This window comes from Lipomyces tetrasporus, assembly GCF_029532465.1.
Source record: "Lipomyces tetrasporus strain NRRL Y-64009 chromosome Unknown POJ06scaffold_5, whole genome shotgun sequence".
Lineage (NCBI taxonomy): Eukaryota > Fungi > Ascomycota > Lipomycetes > Lipomycetales > Lipomycetaceae > Lipomyces > Lipomyces tetrasporus.
The window spans coordinates 981,970-996,896 of NW_026611600.1; the positions used below are offsets into that span (position 1 = coordinate 981,970).

At 48.5% G+C, this 14,927-nt stretch overlaps 6 protein-coding genes across 6 annotated transcripts; 2 read left to right on the forward strand and 4 right to left on the reverse strand.

Annotated features, from left to right (window-relative positions):
• Nucleotides 1-4,051: 4,051 nt before the first annotated feature.
• On the forward strand, nucleotides 4,052-5,244 carry POJ06DRAFT_275613 (uncharacterized protein; the record flags this gene model as incomplete). The annotated part of the gene is made up of 2 exons (XM_056189654.1): nucleotides 4,052-4,716; nucleotides 4,777-5,244. Exons 1-2 carry the CDS (start codon nucleotides 4,249-4,251, stop codon nucleotides 5,242-5,244), a joined length of 936 nt encoding a protein of 311 aa, XP_056043987.1. The 5' UTR covers nucleotides 4,052-4,248.
• Nucleotides 5,245-5,546: 302 nt separating this feature from the next.
• On the reverse strand, nucleotides 5,547-7,453 carry POJ06DRAFT_253009 (heme peroxidase). Its single transcript, XM_056187585.1, has 7 exons — nucleotides 6,945-7,453; nucleotides 6,874-6,895; nucleotides 6,793-6,810; nucleotides 6,584-6,734; nucleotides 6,266-6,343; nucleotides 6,051-6,211; nucleotides 5,547-5,993 (listed from the first exon to the last, which is right to left on the reverse strand). The coding sequence occupies exons 1-7, from the start codon at nucleotides 7,358-7,360 to the stop codon at nucleotides 5,766-5,768; spliced, it is 1,074 nt and encodes a 357-aa protein (XP_056043988.1). The 5' UTR covers nucleotides 7,361-7,453; the 3' UTR covers nucleotides 5,547-5,765.
• A 1,287-nt stretch (nucleotides 7,454-8,740) lies between these two features.
• On the forward strand, nucleotides 8,741-9,383 carry POJ06DRAFT_238048 (mitochondrial import protein Pam17; the record flags this gene model as incomplete). The annotated part of the gene is made up of 2 exons (XM_056185979.1): nucleotides 8,741-9,139; nucleotides 9,204-9,383. The coding sequence occupies 2 exons, from the start codon at nucleotides 8,741-8,743 to the stop codon at nucleotides 9,381-9,383; spliced, it is 579 nt and encodes a 192-aa protein (XP_056043989.1).
• A 268-nt stretch (nucleotides 9,384-9,651) lies between these two features.
• Nucleotides 9,652-11,595, reverse strand: POJ06DRAFT_268129 (uncharacterized protein; the record flags this gene model as incomplete). The annotated part of the gene is made up of 4 exons (XM_056189294.1): nucleotides 9,652-10,934; nucleotides 10,992-11,205; nucleotides 11,263-11,363; nucleotides 11,424-11,595. 4 exons carry the CDS (start codon nucleotides 11,593-11,595, stop codon nucleotides 9,652-9,654), a joined length of 1,770 nt encoding a protein of 589 aa, XP_056043990.1.
• A 956-nt stretch (nucleotides 11,596-12,551) lies between these two features.
• On the reverse strand, nucleotides 12,552-13,294 carry POJ06DRAFT_106574 (uncharacterized protein). Its single transcript, XM_056183990.1, has 3 exons — nucleotides 12,942-13,294; nucleotides 12,789-12,887; nucleotides 12,552-12,738 (listed from the first exon to the last, which is right to left on the reverse strand). Exons 1-3 carry the CDS (start codon nucleotides 13,066-13,068, stop codon nucleotides 12,713-12,715), a joined length of 252 nt encoding a protein of 83 aa, XP_056043991.1. The 5' UTR covers nucleotides 13,069-13,294; the 3' UTR covers nucleotides 12,552-12,712.
• Nucleotides 13,295-14,290: 996 nt separating this feature from the next.
• POJ06DRAFT_268131 (uncharacterized protein) lies at nucleotides 14,291-14,791 on the reverse strand (the record flags this gene model as incomplete). Its single annotated transcript, XM_056189295.1, has 2 exons — nucleotides 14,291-14,302; nucleotides 14,354-14,791. 2 exons carry the CDS (start codon nucleotides 14,789-14,791, stop codon nucleotides 14,291-14,293), a joined length of 450 nt encoding a protein of 149 aa, XP_056043992.1.
• Between the last annotated feature and the right edge of the window lie 136 nt (nucleotides 14,792-14,927).

Sequence of the window (14,927 nt, forward strand, 5' to 3'; positions counted from 1 at the left end):
TTACGGTCACGGCTTGAAGCAACAACAATCGGGTTAGCACAGACGGTACGGTCGTGGTTGAAGGCCGGGGTCATTCACGATAGTTATGGACGTTCGGGACCTCGACACCAAGGATCATTGTGAAGAAGGGTCAGACCCGGTCAAGGACGACTTCAACGAGGAATCGGGCGACGATACCGGGGCAGTGAGTCCGCCGGAGGACGGCGAGGTGGAGGTTGTTACACTGTTTGACTAAGTGATGTATCAATTGTCAATTCAATTCAATCAATTCAATCGGGGCCCTCGATTAGTCAATCCAACTGGCCATCAATTCAATCAATTCAATCTAGGTCTTCGATTGGTCAATCCAACTGGTCCTCACGGTTGATAACCGTCAATCGATTCAATCGGACCTTCGGGTTGATTGAATTGAATTGTTTGCTAGAAAGTCTTTCTATCTGCAATGACGGATTCATGTCAAGAAATGGGATTATGGCGCAGGCCAATGTTGAGAGACCGCGGGTGATTCCAATCACGGAATCCATATGCTTGGCCGTAAGGGCATGCCAATATAGGGATGCCCAGTGGACCTCGGTAGATACTTGCTCTATCTATATACGGACATTGCCCATTTTGGCAGGTCGACGCTGGCCAAGTTGTTCGGTGGATGAAAAGCCGTTTGTTATCAGTGTTTGTCAAATCCAACGTAAATTGAACGCTACAGCAATAGGAATAGGCTATTACCTCTCCGTCAGTGGTCGACACGCTGGCTACGTTGGGTTCAACCTGCCACACCTCTTAAGACTTCCTCGGTTGATGTACTAGGTAAAATAGAAACTGCCGATCTTGCCCCGCAAATTACCGCAGTCGCGTACTAGTTTGGCGCCAATAAATTAATAATGCTGGCGCTTGTCCGTTATTGATCCGATCTGGGTCGCACAATAACACAGATTCACATTGCCGTATAGTTATCACGTTGGGTGTGTACCCCCAACTCTATGATACTACAAACACACGACCCGACTTATAGCTCGCGGATAATCGGCAGCATGTTCATTTGCGACACCGAGTTGGTCAGCGTTTCAAGGCTTGCATGCTGGAGGCCATAGATAAGTGTAACCAGATTACTTTCCTGGCATCCAAGCTTATAACTCTCCATGGTAACTACCTTTCGAACCCTTTCTGACCCTTGACTTACAGTCATTCGATTGAAACACGAGCGCAATCATGTTTTGCTGTTGAGCCAGCGTGAATTTCAGACATGTTGCAACGTGGTCTCACGCTCTCGTAGTGAATGATGATCAAGATCTAATGCCTTGCACAAATCGGCTACTAAGAACGATATCCTACGTTCACAGGGCAACTACGTTGGCCGCATCGGGAGGGGCTGACACAAGTTTTATCCTATGCATCCCTAAACTGGATGACAAATATCAAGGTCGATGTTAGCTAGCATCTGTCGCAACGCTGAGCGATGGATCGTAAAAGCTTGGGTACAGACCTTGTCCAACAGGTACCCGAGAAAAGGTTATGGCGCATCGCTTCCCGCATAACTGAAACCTTTACGTGGAAGGAGAAAGCCGCCTTTGCCAAGGCACAATCGCGAGGCCTGCCGGACCCAACTCTTCCGAACTACGTTGCGCCAGCAACACTCGATAAAGAAATTTCTTTCCAAGTCTGGAACAAACCGTGCCTTCTCCATTCTGCCGCAATTTTCGTTCGCAACGCGGTACTTTCCCGTTGACAGCCGCGTTCTTCGAGAATTGCTGTCAACTCTATGGCGTCGGTGGTACCATCCATTCCCACACCAACTCCCGGAATCTGCAAGGCAAGGGGGATCCATGGCGGCGGCACGGTAGGAGTCCGATAACCACCATTGCAGAATGGTGGTGTCGCCTTTTTTGCTTCATCGAATATAGGGAATCCAGATTCCCGGAATCCCGTTGCCAGCGGGTCTTCCTAGTCGCGAGACCCACCGGCGATTCGATTTTACATGAGCACCGATGGCGTTGGTTCCTTATTTATCTGTCGCCGACCAAAACGGGCCCGGACACCTCAAACAGCAGTTAACCCCACGACAGTGCCGTTCCAAATTGGATCCAGCTCGTTTATTCGATCGATCCAGGACTTACGGATCTGGTTGTACGCGTGTGTGCGGAGTTGATGTGGCCACACTTCCGGGATGGGAGAGTTGATATGGAGGCCCGAGAGTGAGTTTGTGTCATACTCTATCAATTTGTTTCTGTTCTTACGTGGTACGTGTTAGGACTATGCCTATCTTCGGAAAGGACCGCCGATGCGACTTCTCAGTTTCTTCCGCGCAGCATGCCACAATTCCATAATTCCGCTCGCGAGATGAGTCTCTTTTTAAAGGACAAGCTCTCGATCGTGGCATTGATGTTCACTCAAATGGCAACCTCCATCCCGACATCCAAAACGGCACAGGTTGTCCACTGCATTACGCACGCGTATCTCTTTCTACTTTTCCTGTCCTTTTTGGACATTACAAAAAGGAGTGGCCATTGCCTGGAAAACCTACCGCCGAAAGCAGAAACTCTATGGTATTTGCATGCGCCTTAAAGGAAACAAGCAGGATGTCGTGATGGCCTACGGTGCTGGTCAGCTTGGGTCGACGATGAACAAAAAATGAGCTACTCCGGTTAAGAAGTTGCGCGAGCATCTTCGGCGGTTGTGGTATCAGTCGACGAGCATCGAACGAGTCGAGTCTGATCTAAACACAACGAGGAGCAGACAATGTGCGGAGTGCGGCGTGCGGCGTGCGGCTCGCACTGACCCACGAACCTGTTTGATTTGCGTTGTGAAACCCAAACCCATTTTGGACACGTCAAAGACCCGAGCAAACAGCTGCGTTCTGACCTGGTGTCTGCGGCACTTAGTTTCCAGACAGTGCAGCTGGATAGCGAGAACCCCTTCTTTTGATCACCAAATTCCAGGTTCTGGCGGACGTGTACTTGAAAGACGAGCGACTCCGAGTTCTGATGTGCATGTCCATTCGAGTTGCGGGGATTTTGTTTGGCTTGTTTTGTCGCGGGCTACGCCCGATAGCGACTCGGCTGCGCCTTCGCGGACTACAGTCGTCCGGGCCACGTGACCGTTTGGGGCCATTAGTTTTGTTTCCTTCTTTGTGTCTCTTTCTTTCTTTCTTTTTCTTCTTTTAACGAGTTCTTTTTGTACGTTTTCTACTTGTAGAAATAGAATTTACGCCTTCCACATGTTTTTGCCTTTGTGTCCTTTGTTTTTGCTTGCGTGTTCGTTTTTGGCCTTTGTTTGAAGCAACAGGTGGGTAACTCGAAGAGTTCCCTCATTTTGTGTTTTACTTCTAACGAGTTTGAATTTACTTAGGGACCCAATTCATATCCACGCACAACGCAATGCAAACGGAGACAAAGGACCATCTCTCCATCGTGTACTATTCTGCAACAAGTGTCATACAGTTTGGAACAGAGATGTGAACGCGGCTCGGAATATTGCATAGATATTTTGGTGGACGACACCAGGGTTCCGGAGAAGTATCATCGATGAAGCAGGCTTGCGGTTGTAGAACGCTTTCTGCATCTTTTATTCGGTCCCTGGCCGAAATGGTTTTGAACTCCACGTTCGACCACATCGCGTGGAGCTCTCTACCTTTCGCGGAAACAAGCTCCTGCCGCCCAATTGCTGCCCCTAGCCTTATTGTCTTGTGTTGTGATTGTCTTGTGTTGTGTTTGTTGCGGCTTTCGTGAGATCACATTTTTGGACAGATTGTTCGAGTATGTGTCAGGAATCCTTCCTGAGTGTCTCGTACTTCGAAGGGTGACGTCATGAGCCGCAGACGGCGTCTGACGTCACAACCGCAAAATCTTTGCTCCGTGATCTTTCCGAGGACACGGCAGGATTTCGGCGTTCTTTTGTTTCTTCTTGCAGGATGATGTAAGTGTACATATGAGTTAGTTGTTCGTTAGTTTTCGTGCGCCCGGCTTAGTCCGCGGCTAAAAGTTTTTGCTGTAAATTTAGATGCCGAGAAGTGTATATAAGGAAGGGTTTATACCCACTTCCCGGCATAGTTGATATTCTAAAATATATTGTTGCAAGCCATCCCGCTAGCGTAACGTATAGTACGAACACACCTTGATCCTCACAGTATGCCTCATGTTGAGAATCAACCTTCCAGCTACAGTAGAGGGCGAACATTGACGTGGCGTACGAGGTCGTGGCTACCATGGGTACAAAGTCAGGACGTTCTGGCAGTCCTCGAGGAATGTGATCGTGATGCAGCATCGCATTCCGGATTCGGCAATTTCATTTTATATGGATTGTATGGCTCTGGCATGGGGTGTTGACCCGGTCATCCGACGAAAGGTACTCAGTCCTGTAGTGCTGCATCTGATGAAGGTTGTCACCAGCTATAGCGGTAGTAACCTCCTTGCCTGCGCGCTCGTTAGTACCTATGTACAAAACTTCGACAACGTACAAGGTCGGAGCACGATGCCAATCGTTGTCTTTACGACTCGAGCGGACCACGCGGCTCAGGTTCTGAGCATCCTCCGGAACGTGGCAAAGGATAGGTTCGGGGCCCATGCCGAAAGTCGGGTCAAAGCCGTCTGGGCAGGCATCCAAGGCGACGAGTGGGTGCGTGAGTTCCTTGCCCGACCAAATGCGAAGGTTGACGAGGTGGACGTGCTGGTCACAACGAGTGTGCTTCAGGCTGGCCAGCCTCGACCGGTACTTCCGTATTTCGTTCGACTTTCTCTTTCTTAGCGTAGCTTCAGTTTATATCTCGTTCAGATATCTCGGTAGAAACGACATGGCCGAGTTCAAGTATGGTTGTATCCCGGACAGGAAAGTCGGAGAGGGCAGCGACGGACCCGCTTCGACATAGAGAGCGCGTGGGATGTCGGTGCCGGAGCTGCGTGGGGTCAAGAATATACTCTCGTTAAAGGTGTTGACGAGGAATGGACGAAAGAGCAGACAGCTGCCTATCAATCGAGCATGTCCACCTCGATCAGCAAGTACTGCCTGAAGTACGAGGACTGCACCGACGACGTAACCTCGATCATGGACGAACGTGCGAACCTCGGCGATGTCATGCAGGCCAAGCTTGCGTCCATCTTGTCGACCGTTGAAGACTATGCGAAGCATGGTACCGCCCTGCTAGTCAAACCCTTGTGCGAGGATGGCCGACAGCTTCCTCGGACGCCGGCGAAGGAGGCCAAGGTCATGGGTGAGTACATCTGGCTTGTCGCGACGCTAGATTTTGATCGGTAGCAGGTCTGGCGGAATATATAAAGGAGCGGTTTGTCCTCGCCGCCAGACAAGGGAAAAAGATCTTGTCCTCTTGTTCCCTGTCTTTCTTGTGCATTTACTTTGTAAATACAATCTTGTGTTCCTGCCCAGTTCCTTGCCAGAAGTGTCGTCCAGCCCTGCCCAGTCCAGCCTTGTGACACACCTTGAATAATAATTGCTCCTTTTTCTCTTAAATAACCCTAATCTGAAGCAAGGGTTAGGGCTAGGGATGGCAATCCTTTTGAATTTAATTTCTTTGTTCACACTGCCGCTAACATTGCAACGAGAATATTGCTTATTCGATATATTACGTTACCTATTGTAATTCCACACGTCAACATAAATAGAAAAATATACGTTCATTCCTTAGCCGAGCTACCATTTAAGTATTGCCTGAATAACCATCTGAACAATCAAAAATTTTCAGTGATCATTTCATTTACATGCCAGGTGTGTATACGTCAGCCCGTCATCACCTCCATAAATGTGTCCTCTATAGAAATCTAGGAGGTGGTCGGGAATTCCCAGGACTCCTGACCTGGTTTGAACGAGACGCCGAGCTCCAAAAGCTTGCCAAACGCCTTTGAAAAGTCCTCAAAGAAAGCGTCCTGGCTCTTAGCGTACGTCTCAACGTACTTCTTAAAATTCTTGTCCTTGACTAGGGCCATGTCAGCGGGAAGCATCATCAGGGACTTTGTTTTGTCGTCTTCAAACTGAGCCGGCCCGTTCCACTATGAAGAAGTTAAAATCTGCCGTAAAGCCTCATGCGGCGTCAAGACGGAACTTACCTTTTTCCAGTGCCATTTGTCGTTCAATAAGAGAGTGTAGAAGTCGTTAGTGAGGTAGGTCGGTGCGAAGGTCCAGGGACCATCAAATCCAGATCTATCAGGGTGGCATCGTCCGAGAGCGTGGGCACCAACGAGAGCAACAATTTCTTGATCATTGAATCCTACTCAATTGTCAGGATCTGTCTCTAATTATTACGATCTTCATCCAAACGTACCCATGCGATAGAATATGTCCCGGATATGGTCAGAGCCCTTGGCGCCGTCGGGCAATCGGCCATCGGGAGTGCAAGCAGCTAAACGAATTCCGGATGTCAGCCAACTCTACTACATTGAAGTCAACCCGCATAAATTGATTATCCTGATTTAATCAAATTACGCAACTCGTAAGTCACGTGACTAGATCCTTGCCGCATTGAGACTACGTCGATATCGCAACGGACCATGACTCTCGATTGTTACAAGCACAATTACACCATGGTTCCACAGCCCAAGGACAACGCATACAGATCGCAGAAAGACAAAGCAGTACTTACATGCCTCAGCATCGGCACGACCGGGGCGCCACTTGATGGTTGGGCCTCCCAGCTCTTGAACGGCGCAAACTCCACCGAGAGTCCAGAGGTCACCGTAGGAAATCCACGGGAACTCTGCATGAATAGGCTCCAGAACCTTACGCGCCACATCCTGCAACCCGGTCCGTTAGCGATGAGCGTTTCTTGATGGAGTTGATCTCCAGACTTACCAAACCGTTATTAGCACCCTGCAGCAATGGAAATCATAGGGTCAGTAATAGATACATAACATATTTTCAAGTTCAACTCACATGTCCAGACTCAGGCAAGAATCTAGAGACATCGTTAAATGGAGATCAACAACATTTGAATAGATACATACCTCATAGTGGCACCACTGGATCCACCAGTGTTTGTCTTAGCATCATATGTACCGGAAGCGTGCCAGGCAAGACGAATCAAGACCGGTCCATAGGAACCGTCGTCGTAGTCTCCGGCTTCGAGTGTATCGGCGATTTTGCTGTAAACCTTCTTGTAATCTTCGTACGTGGGGACGAATGGCTTGGGAATAGCCGCAGGCGTTGGCTTAACAGCGTTGGTGGTGTAGTAGTAGTAACCGCCGCCGAGCAGCGCGACACCGACGGCCGCATAGATTAGCGAGTTGTTCTTTGGTGGAGGGGGCGGCGCCGATGAGTTGTATCGGGCGTGGGTGGCATTGCGGAGGGGAGCCTTGACGCGGACGGCTGACGCGAAGACAGATCTGCTGGCTGAGCGAAGGGCAGTGCGAGAGAAGGACATGGTAGTTTCGTTTCACAGCGGATCAAGGGTGGAATGACAGAAGGATGGAATCGGTTCGCAGGAAAGCGGTGGGATTTTAATGGTCTCGCCAGTAGTGTGCGCACAAGGTGGGGTCGTGCTGGCGCATTCACAAATCACGTTCTCCGAACCCTGACCCTGACTAATAGTCGACTGACATGTACACAGAGTCGCCGCCTAAACCTACGTACCTGCAGTGATGGCCGCGCCTTACTATCCGCGGTACGTCATTGGCTGGCATCAGCGACCACTTTCCCACTCACACTCATAGCATCCTGTCTACAATCCTCTCGATTATTCGTTGTCAGACGTAACCGGTCGAGAATAAACCTGAAAATTACCTAGTCGGTGTACTCGTGTTTCGCGCGGATCATGTCACCTACAGAAGAAGGTGGGTGTAAGCCGAAAACACGCTGCAATCGCAGTCCGTAGTGTGCCGTGTAAGATTTCCCCACGAAGCAAGCCTAGTTGAACCGTGAACAACCGTGATGACCAAGCTGGGAAAGTTCTGGATTTTTATCCGCATCAGCCTGCTGCGTGCGGTATGAATAATCAGTTGATGTAGACCTGTTCTAGAACTGCGTAATAATAGGCGTCTTCTCTTGTTGACATCTGCTCCCCTTGTGACTAACTGCCCGTCGGAACAGAGTACGACGTTACATAATACCTCTCGATGGCGGGAATTATTCTTGTCAGGGGAAGACCTTCAACTCTGTCAAGGAATTATGCATATTTATTTGTTTAGCGATGGCGACTTTTTACATGCACAGCGCGGTAGCGATCCAAACTTCTCGCTGCCAGACCCCAAATAACCAACTCGGGATGCGTGGATTAACTGGATTTTTAGAACATGATATTGGGATTCAATCCTTCGTTCTTACCAGCATGTGTATCAGAGTCTGCCACGCTTCAGCAAAAAGGCTTAATAAATCACAGTCACAGCCCTTAACCTGAAGTCTATCTGTCATTCTCATGCATTTAAAATTCTGGCTAGTCTCTCATCGATTAGCCTGGACATATTCTGGTGAACATACAAGGGTTTCTAGTTTCAGTGCAAGGTCGTCCGAAAGTCTGGTCAATCCTCATCGCCTACCTCGAGATTTTGCCAGTTTACCAACACCGCAGTCTCGGCATCGGCTAGTTTGTTTATAGCAAGACCATATCGGCAAAGTAGGATAGTTGACACTTGTCGCCATGATTTCGCGATTTCCATTAATCCAGCCATCTGCAGCGGCGAAAACTTTGAGCACGATCGCATCGGCGTGCACGCAACCAACCGCGCGCCTATCCACTGTCCGATATACATCTTTACCACTGCTTGCCACCTCGCGGACGCTAGTAACGATGCAAAGATGTGTACCCATGACCCAGAGCACCTCAATATTGTCCCGTTTCAGTTGCAATGTCGCTACAAAACTCTCAGTCCGACCTTTCTCATCCACTATCCTGCGCATGAATGCAGAGGCGCAAGATCACAGCGCATTAACCTGGAACGAATTTCTCAAATACAGAACGTACCGCCGTGGCTTCCAAGTCGCGTCAATGGGAGTCAGCGGTTTAGTCGGCCTCGTGGTAGGGTGGGAGTACATCTCGTCCGTTAACATTGATCCGACTCAAATGGTTTTCGGGTTTGATCCGCTACTTGCCATGGGTGCTGGATTATTCATGTTCACCGGATTTTGCGCTTTGCTGGGACCGCTTTTGGGAAATTTTGTCTTCAATTTCTTGGTTCTGAGGAGTAAGCGGCTACCATTCCGATTGGTTAGTTGTCGTCTTCTGCGTAATATTTTCCATCTAAGCAATACACTAACGCGCGTTAATACAGAAGGAGGATTTATTCTTGCAGCATGTTAAGAAGAATCGTGTCGATCCATCTTACCAGTCGTTCGCAAACCCTGTCCCGGATTACTACGGCGAGAAGATCACATCTCTGCACGGCTATCGGCGGTGGCTGCGCAACTGTGCCGCCTACAGAAAGAAACGCGACGAGTTTTTGAAGATGTAGATTGCTAGAGCAAAACCAATAATTAAAGGGTGGGTATATGTTAGTCTGTGCATGGCATGTATTGCACCCACTTCAGTCAAGTTGGTCATAGTTTTGTACTTATCTTCTTTCTGTAAATGTTACTAATCGATTAATTCACGAAGCTCCATGTCACAGATCCACATTTCATTACTAACTAATCATTATCATTTCGCAGCGCACACACAGAGACATGAACCTGACCCAAACTCTGACGACATCATCATCATAATCCCAAATGAGTCGAGTATTAACTCTGCATTAACCGGTGAGAGTCGAACTCCGGAAAGACATCGGGGCCCAACGAGTTAATCATCTCCGTGACCTCCTTCGACAATTCCTCTCTTGTAATCCGCAGCTTCGCAATCGTGCTCATATTATTCGGGTTCAAGCACGCCACAAGTGGCTTCAACGACTTAAAAATATCCATTCCAATTTCTCCTATTCTAAGAGCTGCGTAAGTGATCGCCGGAAACACAATCATAGCCGCAAGCGTCACCAGCCACACCGGTCGCACCTGAGGAACAAGGTCGTATTTCCACGTTGCCCAGGTCGCCAACAAAGCGTAAAACCAATACAGTGTGGGTGCGAGACCGAGTGCGACAAGAATCTTCCAAGTCGCGACTACATCCCTTGCCGCGATCTTCACGGTCGAGGCTTTCAACGCTTCGGCTGCTTTCTTCTTGGAAATCTTCTTGGTGGCAATGAATACTGGCGCAAAAAGAATAGCTCCCGGAAGCGCACCCAATGCCAGAACAAATAGCTTCAGCAACCGGTAGACTAACTTTCCGAAAATCCGTGATATTGACAATGTGGCGTACTCAACCTGATGGTCCAGGATTCCCAAATGTCTCAGCTGCTTGTTATAGTTCGCAACTGCATCCCGGAGATGAATAATCCGTGGATCGTCCTTGTAATGCGTGTAACCTATGACTAACCGCCGATTCATCTCAATAACCAACGATAATGGGATCTTCTTGTGCGCGGGTTCGTATAGTCGTCGGGCCGCTTGAATGACCATCAACGTATCGTAATCCGGAGAAGTGACAGTTACCGCCAATAACGCGCTGTGAATCATTTCCAAGAGCTGTTGTATAGACTCCCTCTTGTTTCCTTCACTGTACATTTTGACAAGTTCCTTGGGCACGCTTAACGGAGGACCGAACTCAATAACAGCTCGTGATCGGAATTTGTGGGGGTGGAAGTAGTTCATACCACAGGGAACAATTTTAATGTCACACTCCGGATTATTATCCAGCGCACCAAGGGCCATAATCGCGACACCCGCTTTTAGTGGCAACAAGTCGGGCCGATCATGTGAACCGCCTTCGGGGAAGATACCGATACAACCACCGTCATTCAGCCTCTCGAATACCTTCTTGTAAACCTGCGATTGATCGACCTTCGGGGCCGTTTTAAATTTGGAAGGGCCGGAAAGTAAGCGCTCGATGGCTTTTTCGTCCTTAAATGACCGGCGCAAAGTCAACTCGACATCGGACGCTATGTTCTCAATCTCCGCATGGCCAAGGGAATCTGGCAAAATTATCAACCCCCCCTGAGCGCAATCCTTCGTAAACTCGGTCCCCTGACCCTTGATAATCAACGGCTTCTCCTTATCGCTAATATAGATCAAACCGGTTCCCGGGGTCGCTAAGTCCTGAGTTCTAGCAACCGGAATGGACGAGACTGATCGAGCCATTGTACCGACGAATTTGAGACGCATTGATTTTTCGGCAGCCAGAAACGATATCCTGCGACCCGCTTCATTTCTGATTTGGCGCATGAGCATAATGGGATCAACGAACTATCATCATGTTAGCTCGGTCGATGCGATTTGACCATTTACGGCCGGATAACTCACCTGATTGGCGTGAGGAGCCGCGACAAAGATAATCGGACCATGTCTCGGGATTCGGTATGCGCCTCTAGGGCGTATTTCACGGAAGAACAAGTCGAACACGACTGCGTAAACAAGTTAAGTATCCCGTCCTCATTCTGTGTGAAAATGAACATTAAACGCACCGGAGAAAGTCCAGATGACCATATCGTAGATCCAATGCTGGAACGTAGGCTCGGTATCAATGGAGCGATTAACATGCGCTCCATTTCCATTAGTATGTTCGACCTGGGCGGACTTGCTGCGAGCCTCCGAGAGTAGGGAAGTGACGGGAGCTTGAGGAACTGGCGAAGACATGTTGCAGATGTGACGTGTAGATTACGCGAGACCAAGATAGTAGGTGATAACTTGACCAAATAATTAGGAAAACTATATAGTCTTTAGCAGTATAACCTACCTTTATCGGAATCAGAATGACGAGAGATCCAAATGTAGCCCTGAAAGCTTCCACGCCCCGCCCGGTCAACAAGGAATAATTATCTCGAGAACAGTCGCGAGACCAAAATCAGTAGTGAATCTCAAGTCGCCAATAATAGCAACCTGCACAAGAACTGTGCACAGTATTACGACCGCAAGAAAGTCGGTTTGAACCTCTCAGTTGCCTTGCTCGACGGAACGATTAGCAGGTTAGTTGACTCGAGTGATTTAAGAAGCGTTGGGGCAAACCAAGTAAGGTTTGCGGTACATCGAAAGATGCTTTCGAGTTCCGTCGGACTGGGTGCACCGTCGTTCGCTCACTTATGCCCTCCGCAGTGGCCATGATCATCGCTTGTCCGAACAAGAGGGTCGATTGCAATAATGCAATTACATCAAATGGGGTCTCTTCAGTTCTTTACCATTCGGTCGATTACCACAGGACACCAAAGAGATGCGTTTGCGACTACGCTACGCGGGGTAACAGCAAAGTTGACAGCGGATATAAGCCACTAGGGTGGACGGTGCCTTGCCATCTTCAGAAACTCCCAGCTGAATAGGGTTTCGAGTTGTCCAGAAGATTTCGTTACAGTTAAACGTTCGATTAACGTTAAACTGAACGTTAGCTTAATGAACTGTCGATTCTGTTTGCTGGATTATACCATTAAACTGAATTGATAGGGAATAAGACTTCTAGAACTCTTGGGCTGGAGCATATTACGATCGAGTGCGTAGCAGCCATTCCAACTTGCGACAGATTGACGTACACGTCTAGCTTCTGTTAAGATTTCTGCCTATATACTGTATCGCAACCGATTTTCCACAAATATTGCTAGTTCGATCAATATGAAGACCTCCTCAATACAGGTGCCCTATTGGTACATTATTTATATGAATGTCTGTTGTAATTTGTTATGGCTTGACTAGTCAGATATCTGAAGAGCGGCGTGGCTACAAAAGAAATCTGAATAGGTTGAATTCTGCACTGTAAATCCAACAATTACTTTTTGCTTTCGGTCGTTGTGGCTATCATCAACCATTAGCATCTCAGGGACGCAACAGGCGTTTGGACTTACCTGCTGTTTCTGAAGCATCTGGTCGCTTTTGTTTCGACCACGGAAGTCCGACATTGCCGCGGGACTCACCATATTTTTCAGCAGTACCGGCGCTTCGTCCTGTTACCTTGTTAGACCATGCTTCTCTGCAGTCTGTTCATGTTGAGCCCTTACCGAACCAGTAGCCCATGCCAGCGACTGTTAGGACAACCGCACCTGCGAGAACGTACAGCTCTGGATCACGGCGAGCGAAGCCGCTGAGTAACTTGAAAGCTTGCTGAGGCTGACTTTGAGCAGGCATGTCGATTGAAATAATAATAGCTGTCTATGTGCTGGTGTCGTTAAATAGCGGCTGACTGTATTAAAATATTGCTAGCAGATTTAAGACCGGTGTGATCTCAACAGGGACACGTCGATAGTTTATATACCGCCAGACGGGCAAAGCTGCTGGATGGATGCTATGCGAATATGCTCCGTCAGCCTGTTTGACGTCACATGGCTTTTTACTTGGTTTGATATCAGCGGCGCGAACATGTCGGAGTGCAAGTCCGTGTCTAGGTACGGTGTTCTCAGGGCCGCACATTAGTATGAGCGGTCCGCGTACAATGGATGGCTGGACAATAAATGTCCACCTGTACGCGATCCCGAGTTAATTGAGACCGTACCTGCCACAACGACGATCGCACCCTCACTCGTGGTCTTCTGCGATCGTCTCGATTGTGGCCAGATGTAGAAGCTAGGCGCAGCGGACGGCTAGCGTTGGAGGAGAACGCGGCTCAGGATGATGTCATGACTTCCCCACTTGTAATCTAACTTTCTCGCCTGTCCGTCGTCGGCAATGACTTCGCTTTCCTATTTCAAGCCTGTAGATAGATTTTGATATACTGTACTGCTTTCCAGGCGACTACCCAAATTTGGCATTCCTGTCAAAAATTATACGTTAGCTCTAGGGCTGCTCCGAATATTCGCATTTGCGAATATTATTCGCAGGATGTCCGCGCAACGAATAAAATTGCGAATATTATTCGCCGAATATTCGTTATTCGCATATTTATTCGCAACCCCTGAAACCTTAAAGTGCTCATAGTTTATTACGGTTCCAACACAAGAAGAAGCAAAGGCATTAAGGCACAAAACGACAAGCAAATGAAGGCGGAGGCATAAACCGCAAAACGAAAGACGCAAACCACAAAACGCAAGACTGACGAACTGTAATATGTACCTTTGGTAAAAGCAACCTCTCACTAGGTCACAGAGAAAGAAAAGTGCGCAGCTCGCTATCAATTTACTCCTTACATCACATTGAGCTGGAAGGCTGTAAGGGGCCATCTTGGCTCTTGAAACTGTGAATTAAATTTATTAGGGGACATCCCCTGAGCACGTGATTAGATGCGAATATTCGTCGAATAATATTCGTTATTCGCCGAATAAATTACGAATATTATTCGCACTGCCCAGGATTTGCGAATAAGATTCTGCTCGCCTTTTCGTAAGCATATTCAGGACCACAGTGCGTACAGTAGTTACATGCATGTCTTCACAGAAATGTTAGCCCGGTAAAGCTATAAACCAACTGGCATGCATACCGTAGTCCTCACTGAAGATTTTCGCGATTTAGCCATATAATCGCCTTGGTATAGGCTGCAAAGCTTCATTATTGCCAGTTTGTGTTCTTCCGTGAAGAAAATGCGACCTCGTGGCGCCGGAGTCTCGGCAACTGACGGGGCCGAAGGGATCGCTCCTGGTGCAGACAAAGGAGTCGATGATGATCCAGGCGTCGACGATGATCCAGGGGTGGAGGATGATCCGGGCGCGGTGCTTGTGGCACGGGCAGCCCCACCAGCTATCTGGACAGCTGTTGGCAGTTCATCTTCATCATAAAGATCGTCATCTGAGTCCTCCAGCAGTGGAGGTACAGCAGACAATGTCGTCTGAGGTTGAAGCGGCGTCGAAGTACGCGACAACTCCTCTTGGAGAGCTGGCGTTGAGAACTGGCTCACGGTCGAACCAGCGACTGTGAGCATTTGGCGATTTTGTGGGGCCATAGATAGGGTGTCCTTGACAGTGAGAGACGGGTGAAGTTAAAGTGTGCTGTACGATTCATTTGTCTATGATACTTCCTACGCCCGGAGTGAACGCGTCGAGTCAAGGACAACAGCA